A 12,219-nucleotide genomic window follows, 5' to 3' on the forward strand; every position below is an offset into this window, starting at 1 on the left:
TATGTATGTATGTATTGTTTAAAAAATAATATTATCTTAGCAAAATTAAAAAATGTTATATTAGTTTTAATGATAAAGTAATTTATAATTTTTAAATAAAATTAATAAAAAATATATTTAATAAGAGTATTAATCTATTTGATTAGTAATTTAGACTACTAATTTTAATAATTAAATACAACGGTCAACACTAGTTTTCGTTTAGACAACGTGTACATTGTATTATTTTTAAAAATTTAATTTTTGGATATCTATTTTATTTTAAATTAGGTTTCTATTTAATGTTTATATATTCAATGAAAAAATTAAATTAGAATTAAATAGTCAATTAGTTGAAATTTTACATCAAAATCTAATAAATTTTACATCTAAATTAGTTTTTGTATGATTATATTTTTTTTTATAATTATTATATCTTACTATTAGCCGTGAAAGGAATTGGAATGATGAGTAAACATTTGTGATGGCTCATGAATGAAAAATAAAAGAGTCTATGAATTTGAAGCGTTTGTATGGTGGAGAGAATTGTGAATTATTTATTTGATGAGGAAGGGATCGAGATGAAGAGTGATAAGGAAAGGATCGAAATGATTATACTGATGGGTTCGAAAAATATTGGCGAGGTCTAAAGAGTTTAGTATGCATTATGCAGGAGATGTGTACAGATAAAGCTGAGAATCAACTGAGTCTACGAAGTCAAGTATGTTCTACAGAGAAGCAAGAGTGAATAGCAAAGAGATGCAAACATTTTCAGAAGCTAATAAAAGCCTGGGGGCCGCGGCAGTGAAGACTTCGTAGTAGACTAAAATATTAAAGTTCAACGCAAGGCAAGTGTCAGGAATTTTCATCCATAAGATGTGGAAAATATGATGCGGCAGCGGTGAAGACTCGGTACTAGACTAAAATACTAAAATTCAACGCAAGGCAAGTGTCAATGAATTTTCATCCATAAAGTGTGGAAAATATGATGCAAGGACCTTGTCAAAAGCTATGGTCATTTATGCTATATATTATCAAGCTCTGAAAAAAAAAATATTAAGCAAAGTTCTTTGAATAAGCTCCGACGAATAAATCTAAAGAAAACTCTTTTTATTTTTGAATAAAAGTTTAAAACTTGCTTAGTGCCTGTTTGGGAACAGGTATTTCTAGCTTTTTCTCATATAAGTCAGTTTTTACTCTCTTGACTCGTTTGTGTAAAACACCAGAAACACTTGTAAAAAACTAAGAATGCTAGCCTTCGTTTGAGAACTTCCGCTTTTGTCCAAGACAATTTAATCACTTATAAGTCTTAGTTTACATCCCTCACTTTTAGCGGTGTTTGGATCCGAGAAACACCGGCTTCTTTTAAGGATAAGCCCACTTCAGAAGTCCAAAACCTGTTTGGATAAAAAAACTAGAGAGCTTTTTTAGGATAAAAAAGCTGGAAGTGAGAAGTTCAGTTTTCTTACTTCCTGTTTCTACTTATCACTTTCTTCACTTTCTTATCATCAGCGACTCACCGAAAAATCTAACCAGTTCACACTCTCTTGTGTCGACCTAGCTTCACTCTACAGGATTTTCAATACTAAAATAAACGGAAAAAAAAAATAATTTTTCACTATATCGACGCACTTCCAAGAAATAACTAACTAATTTTATCTATTATCAATAAAAAAGTTTTTGGAAAATATCTTATAATACCAAACATGGCACAAATTTATAAGTAAAAAAAAACTTATAAGTTAAAGTTACCAAACACTTTAACAACTTCAAAATTTTACTTATACTTATCACTTTTATTCCACTCCTTTAATTTAGGTAATAAGTCACTTATTTTAAGTTTGTACAAACGGTTAGTCTACTTCTTTACATTAAACAAAAAACACTTATTTAAACTTGCCCAAACAGCTCCTTTAAACTCTCCGGTTAGTATGAGTAATAATTTTAACAATATTTTTTATGATCGTCTACGATAAAATTAATATCATTTAAAAGTATAATCTATCAAATTCATTTTTACTATCAATATCTTTTCATTATTGTTAAGTTTTCATGAATACAAATGATCTAAGCACATAATATTTCCTTTGCTTTTATCCCTTAAAACATTTTACTTCATTATTTCAAGTCCCTCTCAATATCTGACTATCATCCAGATGAAGTGCGTTCTGTTCTTGAAGAAGAGCAAACCACTAGTTCTCTTTGAGAACTCGACGGAGAACTCGGAACAGAACACAAGTATGGACTTGGTGGGATCTCCAGAGCTGCAGTTCTCCCTTCCAACATTTCAATCACCTTGCTCATTGATGGCCTTTGTGATGGATATATTTGTATGCACCATAGCCCGACAATCACCATTTTCCTCACAATTTCATTTTCAGCAGATATATCATTCGCCAAATTTAGCGCATCATCTGATTTGATTCGTTTGTATAGCCAACGCGGATAATATATCTCGCTAGTTTGATCTGCATCGGCATTAACATTCTTTCGTCCACCAACCATTTCAAGAATCATCATTCCATAGCTGTAGACATCAGATTTGTGGGAAACTTTTCCAAAATTTCTGCTAGTAACTTCGGGTGCAATATATCCAATGGTCCCTCTAGCTTGCAACAATGACGAGATTATACTTTCGTCAGTGTTGTACAACTTGGCAAGGCCAAAATCGGAAATTTTAGGGCTGAAATTTTTGTCAAGAAGGATGTTATGTGGCTTTATGTCGAAATGCAGAATACGGGTGCTGCAGCCTCGGTGCAAATACTCGAGTCCTCGTGCAATTCCAATTGCTATGCTGTATAGTTTCTCCCATCCAAGACGTTGTGCTTTCAACAACGGAGTTTTGCCATGAATGAACTTTTCGAGAGATCCATTAGGCATGTACTCGTATATCAGAGCTCGTCTTTTAGGCTCGTAACAGAATCCGAGCAGAGTGACGATGTTAACATGAGATGTCCTGCCAATGCTTGCAACTTCATTTATGAATTCTTCTCCGTTTCCTTTTGCTTCTTTCAAGACCTTTACTGCTACAACACGACCATCTGCTAAGCGGCCTTTGTATACATTTCCATAACCTCCTTTGCCTAATTCATTTTTGAAAGAATCCGTTATTTTTGTTAGAGTGGAGTACCTAAATCTTTCAGGGATTAAGGATCCATATTGCCTAATGAAGGCCTCGACGTCTTTAGGAAAAGAAGATGCATATCGAGGAAACAGAGATAAACCATATACAATTTTCCTCCGGCGAGAATAGGTGATGAGAATCACTAAAAGAAGTATACTGCATACTATAGTAGTTGCTGCGGAAAGAAATTCAAAAACACATAAGCTGCAACTTCATCATGCATATTTAATGGTAGATATATGATAAAAATGTTAAAGAATGAGCATACTACCTATAACAATCTTGAGTACCAAATTCTTTTGTTTTCCTGTCAACAGGGAAAGTTAAGTCAGCATTTGAATGCGAAATATCAGTTTGCAATAAATGAAATTTTGTCAAGCATCAAGGTTTAAAATAATTTGAATTCCAAATATCACTATAATGAATCGTGATCATCCACTTTCTCAATTGATTAGAAATTATTACTCCCTCCGTCCCGATGAGATGTATACGTTCACTGTTTGCACGCATTTCGACTTAAATGACTTAAATGACGGATTTGAGACCGTTTTGAGTTCGGTGACCAACTTGATATATCCGACTCACTTTGGTCACTCACTTGATTATTAACCCTGGAACAAAGTGACTACAAAGAAAAAGAGAAATGAATGGGGCCAAACCTGGTCGTCCATATCCATATGGAGGGAGATTAGTTCCGTTGCTATAAAGGCATGTGTTGTCAATACTATTTGTGCCTCTCCAACACAATCCTTCAGTTGCCTTGCAGTCGGAGCATGCTCCTTCGTTAATTCTATTGTAGTGTACTTCGAAGCTCCTCTTGAAAAGTGCTTCCGGCTCTATTCTATTGCTTTTTAACTCCTCAAACGCCGTCTTATCAACTTGAAGTGTTGTGTTAGTGCAGGACTCAAGCTTGTCTTCCACCAAATCAAATGAATTTCCTAGAAAGAAATAAACTCGCTTCTTACTGTTACTCTGACAAGTGAATGTATAGTCGACCCAGACTGAATCAAAATCATCGGCACAATTGTAGAATAAGCTGAGATCTTCAGTATAATCTGTGTAATCATATAGTGTTGCATTCAATATGGTACTAGTAGCCTCACCAGATGCACAAATACTCCCCAACGGATCATCAGAACGATTTAACGTTAACACACCTGTTGCCGAATTAAAGTCAACTACATGATACTTGCTACGTGAACCAATATCTACAACAAGATCATTGTTTTCACAATGGAGTTCAAATCCATCAAGACCGCAATAATCAGGTCGAAAACTTTCTCCCCAGAAAGGGTATAGAGGGTTCTTGAATGTCGTATCACCGCATCCAATAGCAGTAGTGTTACTACAGTCCGAGTAGTAATTATAATGACCAAATTGAGCAAGACAAGTTGGGAAGTTGATGAGTAAAACATGAAATGAGATGATAAAACTGATGGGGTTTAAACAATACCGGAGAGGTTTAAGAAGCTGAGCACACATGATGCAAGAGTTTTCGAAACTAACACCGAAGAACAAGCGAATATATTTGAAATGACAGGCTTGTCTTCTGTAAAAGGGAAGAATGAGTCCTGGCAAGCATTTGAAAAAGCTTATTCATGAAGAAACTGAGTGGAGTTGAATGGTACTGTACTGAAGACTGAAGTTCCAAGTTCTGAAGACTGAAGTTCCAAGTTCATTTTAAGGCCAGGCAAATTTTTCATCCTTCAAAAATTTGGGCCATGACCTTGTCAAAGCCTATTTCTCGTGTATTTAATAATACAAAGCAGACAACGACAGTTTAAGAATTTTGTTGCTGCGGGTCAAAGACGATTAGGGACTTGGGGTGTGTTTCAGTTTAGATATTTGTTGAGTTCAGAGCATTCACAGCCGGCCCCCAATCCTCAACTCCAAAAACTTACTAAAAATAGTAATCCCTCAAAAATTTTTACAAACTTTTAAAAATTTCTTCCATCCCATTCCCTATATTCAATCCCTATTCCCCATAAAAGTATAAGATAGCACATGAAATTAATAAAATAATAATGAAATGGAAGATGAATAGTGTATGGGGGATGAATAGTGTAACCCCAAATATGGGGATTTATTTCTAATCCCCAAAACCAAACCCTATTTTGGGGTTCCGGATGTAGAGTACATTTTGGCAAAAGTTAGTAGATTTCTTTAAATTATGGGGTTGGGGTTGGCTTTGGGGAATGGGATGAGAATGCTCTTAGGTATGAAACATTTTTAAGCATTTATATTATACTAGTTTATAACCCGTGCTTGGCACGGGATTATATGAATTTTTTAATTTATTACTTATTAGAAATATAATATTTTTGATATAGTTATTTAAATTATTATTGTTGAGATATAAAACTTATTATGCATTAACATATTAGTAATATTTAATTATGTTTAAGTTTTATTTTTCAAAATAAATATTCTCAGGATACATGTTATTATATGAATCTATTTTAAAATGGTACCTTTTATTTTATTAAAATCATTATGTTGTTTATGATTTTAGATAGATGGGAAAAAAATTCAACACCAGCATATATAGTGCCCGTTTGGATACCACAAAGAAGTGCTTCTTTTCTCAATAAGCCAACTACTAATTTTCTTGACCCGTTTGTGTTAAAAGTCGAGAATCACTTATAAAAAGTTGGGAATGATAGCTTTTCTTTCAAAACTTCTACTTCTTTCCCAAACACTTTAATCACTTATAAGTTTTAAATTGCTTCTCACTTCTTCTTCAATTTTTTTACTTTAATCAAGAAGCATTTATTTTAAACTCAGCCAAACGACCCCATAAATTGGCTGTGAGTGTATTCAATCTTTAATAAAACTCAATTTTAGTTCATAATTGTTTTAGACGTCTAATAAATATTATTAAGTGCAACGCTAATTGAAGTTCTTGTAAATTTAATATTGATGGATATTTGTCAAATTAATATAAAACTATAACAGAGTTTATAAATTAAATGAATTTAAAATTAATTTATTTATAAATTTTTTTGACAAAATCTTGTAAACCTCTTTTTATGACTATAACCAGAGAATTCACAGTAATTTTATTCTCATTGGAATTTGCGTTTGTCATGGTAGTGCTACCACCCCCTTTCCGTTATTATAATAATATTATAATATTGTGAAGAGTAGGACAATGTTAAATTACATGATAATAACCAAATTTTGATAGTTCAGTATTTGGTATTGATGTTCTTCCACTAAAGAAAAATTTCGCATATTAATAAAAAGTATATGTATGAATAATATCGATTTGGCTATTAATATCAGTATAAACCTTTATTTATTTGAATGCTGAAATATGATAGGAGTTTTACAGAGTTGTTTCATAAATTAAATTATTTGAGTTCAAAGAAATTAAAATAAATAATTTTATTGGTGGTATAACTGTTGCATTACAAAATCCTAACAACGTTAGAAGTCTCTTTTTAATAGTATAACATTAAAGTCTTTAATTATAAAATCCAAATCAATATCAAAGTCTAATAATTATAAAATTCTAACCAATATTAAAGTCTTTATATATAAAATCATAATAAATATGAAAATCTTTTCATAATAATATAATAAAATTATAAAATCCCAACCAATACGACGTTTTTTTCATAATAGTTTAATGATCATCACTATTAAGTAAAAAGTTTATAATGATTATAAAATCCTAATAACTATAGAAGTCGTCTTTAATTATAATATCTTAAAATATTATAAATTCTTGACCAATATAAGTCTTCTAATGATAATATAATACTTTTAATAGGAGTATAATAATAATAATAATAATAATAATAATAATAATAATAATAATAATAATAATAATTAAATATGATATAAGATGACCAACTTTTGGTACTTTTGGTACCGATGTTCCACTGAAACGTGATTTCGCTTATTAATAAGGGGTATTGATTAAGATTGTACCCGCTACCGTGAATTTAAATTTTTTTAAAAAAATTCCACAAAATTAGTTATATTTTCACTATAATTTATTATTAATAATATTTGTCATTAATTGAACTACGTATATTTTATATAAATACTCCTATTTTTTTCTTGAATATTGCTTATGATTTTACGAAGTGAATGCTAATATCATGTTGTCATTACTAAATATACGGTATATCATCATATAAGAAAAAGTAAGAGACATTAGCAAGGAAGTTATGATTTTTGTTAAAATATATTATTTACAAATTAAAAAAAATGAAAATATTGAATTTACGTTTTTTTATAATAAAGATGAATTTGTTTAATCCTTAAATCATTTTATAATAAAAATGAAAATTTTAATCCTTAAATTTTTATGTGGTAAAAATTTAAATATATGTTAAATGTAGACTAATGTAGTAGGTGAAATCAATGTTTAAAATTAATTGAATAATGAACTATAAGTTCAAAGCAAAGCATCAAAAGTTGTGGAATATTTTTTTTTTAGTTTAACTTTAAACATATGATTTTGGTTATAGGACATATAAAATGAAATAATATAATTTAATCATTAGAAATATCTTCTTAAAACAGTGATGTTGAAAAACTTTGACTTCTATTACCATATTAATCTTGGAAGCCGTGATGCAGAGGTATAAATATTTTTTTAGCTTGCTTGGCCATAAATGTTTATAGTTTTTATGTATATCAGCGGTGAGTGATCAGAGTGAGTTTACTCTCTTCATATTTAGGTAAGAGGTAATCTCTTAACTCTCTCATTTTCTCTATTTTCAAACAGCATAGAGTATGTAATCTTGTTGAAAAGTTTAATGTCCTTCAATCTATTGCGACAACAATGGTTATCTTGTAATTTCGTATATTTGGTTTTAGGTATGGCTTATGATCTGAAGTTTCCTGTTGAGTTCTTGAAAGCTGCAATATGTGTGCCGAATGGTAGCCTCCCGCAGAAATTGGTACTCGATTATCTTCTTTTCTCTTATTTTACCATATTTATTTTTTTAATAAGCCCAATGGTTTCTTCGTTGTCAGTTTCTTCCCCGTCGATTTGTTGATCGATTTGGGGATTTGTTGCCGGAGATTGTAAATGTTGAGACAATGGATGGGGATAGTTTTCCAATCAAGTTCTCAGGAGACGATGGGTCTTTCTTTGACATGCATGCTCTTTTGACAAAGTTGCTCCCTAAAGAATGTCATTTTCAAGTGTTTCTGTTAGATGGGGATTATGATTTGCATGGGATATCTGGTATGTGGTTTTAACTGGTTTAATATGTCCTAAGAGCAAGTCCAATAGGTTACCTATCCTATTCCTTATAAATAATATAAAATAATCTATTTTTAGTGTCAACTCCAATAGTAATCCATATATTTGTTCTCTTAAGATTATTTTAATAATAAATTTGAGAGAGAAGGGGAAAAAGGAGAGAATAGACAAAGAAAGAAGGAGAGATGATTATTTTATTCATAAATATTAAATAGGTAATGGCTAGGGGTTACTTATAAATAAGTAATGACTAGGAGAATTAAGGTTGTGTTAGTGATTTAGGATAACACTAGGATAGTGTTGGAGTATATTTTTTTGACACATTACCTAAATGTGAGTTTAGCACATCATATAGGTAACCTATTGGACTTGCTCTAAATCTATATATTGTAATGAATATTTTTTGTTTCAGTAATGCCCTCTTCTTTTCAGTGCATGTTTATTAGAATTTTTGTCTGGTAATTTTTTTTTAATAATTTAGTTATATGAACACATTTTTTCTGTTATTATTTTTGAAAAACTTCTAAAATCTTAATATCCCATGGCAGAGGTTGTCTGAAGATTTTCTTTTAAAGTATGGGTTTCAAATTCCTAGTCAAATAAGATTCCAACTGAGTGACGGAAGTTTGTTGGGGGGAATTTTTGATAATGGCCAATGGGAATGGTACCATAACTGGACTGCAAAAAGTTTGTAAGTTCTATAACTTGTCCAGATTTGAGTCCATCGTCTTCATATATGTTTAAAAATTAAAAAGGTGGCCATCACCGCTTGAAGGATTTGCCCAGTTTATGTGCACGGCCAACTTTTGCTAACATGTAAGTTTGTGGGTCAGAATGCTAGGTACTTGGGCATTTATCATTGTGGTTGCTCTGAGAGCACCTCGAGTGCAGGACTGCAGGCCGCTTCATGCTTTGAGACCTGTGTAATGGAAGTGCCCAAGTGAGTTTGCGTTGGAGCAAATTAAACGAAATGGTCTGGGACCTCTTTGGCGGCACCGCAACACTTTCACCATAATGTCCTTCTTGCAAGTTTAATACTCCCTCCGTTTTAATTTACATGTCCACTTTCAAAAAAATATTTTGTTTCAAATTAGTTGTCCACTTCAACTTTCAATGCAAAATCATATTTCCAAAGTCAATTCAAGTGGACAACTAATTTGAAACAAAATATTTTTTTGAAAATGGACATCTAATTTGAAACGGAGGGAGTATTCAGTAATCGACAACCAAATGAAATGAGCTGTGCTAAATGATCCTAGCATTGGTGATGCTCTAGGAGATTCTATTAATGAGGTAGACAGCCTCGGTGCAAGTACTCTATGCCTCTTGCAATCCCAATTGCAATGTTGAACGGTTCATTCCATCCCAGATGTTATTCTTCTAAAAATGGGTTTGTACCATAAATGAATTTTTCTACAGATCCATCAGGCATGAACTCGTATATAAGAATTCATTGTTTATCCTCGTAACAAAAGCCCAGAAGAGTGACAATATTAACATGAGAAGTCCTGCCCATGCTTGCGACTTCATTTATTAATTCTTGTCCATTTCCTTTCTGTGCATTCAAGACCTTTACTGCCACACCCCGGCCATCCATAAGCTGCCTCGAAATACAGTTCCGTAATCACCTTTACCTGATTCATCTTTAAATAAATTGTTATTTTTTTAATTGTACGTAGAGACCTAAATCTTGTGGGAATTGAGGATTCATATTGCACTATGAAAGCATCAACATCTTGGGGATAAGAAGATACATTTCGAGAAAACAAAGATGAACCATGTTTAGATTTCTTCCAGTAGCAGTAGATGATGAGAACCAATAGCAGGAGTATAGCACCACCTGATACACCACAGCTGCAGAGTGCAGATAGAAAGTATAAGATACCTGAAGCTACACCATTTTACCATACACCCTAAAGAAAACACGAAATATATAGTTAAAGATAATGTTTAGGGAAGCTAATACGAAATATATTGTATCTGGAATCCAACTATTACTAGGTTCACAAATATTATCCAGAGGATTATTGTTATGATACAACTCCAACACTTTTGCTAACTGATTGATTTTAACTACACCATACTTGTTATCTAAACCAAAATCTACAAAAAGATCACCATCATCACAGTGGAGCTTAACTTCTCCTAGTCCACAATCTTGAGGTCGAATTTCAAGTCCCCAGAAAGGGAATTCAATTCCCTCACAGATTTGCCGCAGGCATAAGTATTTTTTTTTATTTGAAGGCCTTGTACATTTTAGAATCATCTGGCGTTATGTCCACGGTTAATGAACAATAACAAAAGGATTGAGAGGGTAATACTGACGGAGTTTGAAAAATATTGGTGAGGTCTAAAGAGTTTAGCATACATTTTATGCAGAAGTTTAGAAAATTTATATCGAGAGAAGAGTAAGAGGCAGAGAAAAATGCAGGCATTTGCAAAGGCTAAACTAATATGAGTGCACCCGGATGTTCAAGTGATTCAGGAGAATCAACTATCAAGGTTCGATTCTCCAACATGAAAACCATTTCATTTGATTCCACTGACCGAACTTGTAAGTTGTTCCATATTACCATATATAACTTTATGGTAACTCCACAACGCGCATCGACCACAAAGACAACTAAAGAATATATTCGTAAACTGTGTTCAAGTATTTTCTGGAATAACATTCTGCGCCATTTTTAGTTCTTTTGTTGCTCAATTAATACTACTAATTACAAGAAACTGCATACTGATGACAATAGATATTCTATACAATCATTTGAAAGAAAGTTGCACTCAAATTCCGGAAATTCACAACAATAAGGTGAATTATCTAGGCAAAAACTGAAACTCTTTGTCATACATTTATCTAGGCTAATAATGATCAAGCATCTGGCAACAATACTCCGTTGTAGGCAGAAATGAATATTATTGCTGGAAGAAACCGAAAATATGTTAGGAATAATATACGAGATCAATCTTCTAATACAAAGCACACACACAAAATTATATGACGCGGAAAATCCACGTCCCAACTTGTATTATTAATTAAAACCGTAATCAATAATACAATCCAACAAACTAGGATACTCAAGCCTAACAATACTCAAGCATACCTATCAAACAATATGACTATGTATATATAGCCATCAAACTTAGACAAATCAGAATCTAACTCTAATATACCTAATCATAATCCTAATCCAATCCTAATTTCTAACTCAAATTAGAATCCTATTCCTATTGGGTTGATACCCAACAAAATACTCAGTCACTAGTGAATCCACATAGTATTTTGCTTGCACTGACATAACCTTCTAAAACAACAACGGTAAAAATGGCTTATTAGTTATCGGTATGCACACAAGGGAAACTATATTATAGTAACTAAGATCAGATGTGATTATCCTCGATTATTTATAGTTGTTCAAGTTATGGCGCTGCTTCGGCCTTCATATCTTATCTGAAAAGATTCGTCGAGATGTAGATGTTGAAGAGTACAAGATCCTCTTCGGGTTTTCCTCTAACACCTTAAGATTTAGATGAATTGATTAATTATATGGTAGCAGATATGTCTGGTAATGTTTGTTCAATTCCTCTAACACCTTAAGTTCTAGATGAGTCGGTTACGTCCATATAGTTATAATCATTTTTTTTTTTGATTTACGGGATTAGTTTATGGTTTAGTCAAGTATTTATCATATGAGAAATTCTAGCTGTTTTTGCTATGTTTTAAGGAAATAAGCTGTCTGGCAACTGATGAATTGCATTAGCAAGGAATATATTTATAGGAAAACAAAAAAATGCATTCATCATTTATCGGTAGTCTTGAGCTTGATCACTCTGTCTTGAGTTAGAGTACTAATGAGATGTCACAGAGCTTGGGTTCTCATTAAAATTGATAGAA

The 12,219-nt window shown here is 32.1% G+C and overlaps 1 protein-coding gene across 1 annotated transcript; it reads right to left on the bottom strand.

The window, feature by feature from the left end:
- Nucleotides 1-1,982: 1,982 nt before the first annotated feature.
- LOC108218935 (LEAF RUST 10 DISEASE-RESISTANCE LOCUS RECEPTOR-LIKE PROTEIN KINASE-like 2.4) lies at nt 1,983-4,805 on the bottom strand. Its single transcript, XM_017392116.2, has 3 exons — nt 3,763-4,805; nt 3,375-3,410; nt 1,983-3,278 (listed from the first exon to the last, which is right to left on the bottom strand). Exons 1-3 carry the CDS (start codon nt 4,583-4,585, stop codon nt 2,128-2,130), a joined length of 2,010 nt encoding a protein of 669 aa, XP_017247605.1. The 5' UTR covers nt 4,586-4,805; the 3' UTR covers nt 1,983-2,127.
- Nucleotides 4,806-12,219: the final 7,414 nt, after the last annotated feature.

Source organism: Daucus carota, chromosome 4 (assembly GCF_001625215.2).
Source record: "Daucus carota subsp. sativus chromosome 4, DH1 v3.0, whole genome shotgun sequence".
NCBI lineage: Eukaryota > Viridiplantae > Streptophyta > Magnoliopsida > Apiales > Apiaceae > Daucus > Daucus carota.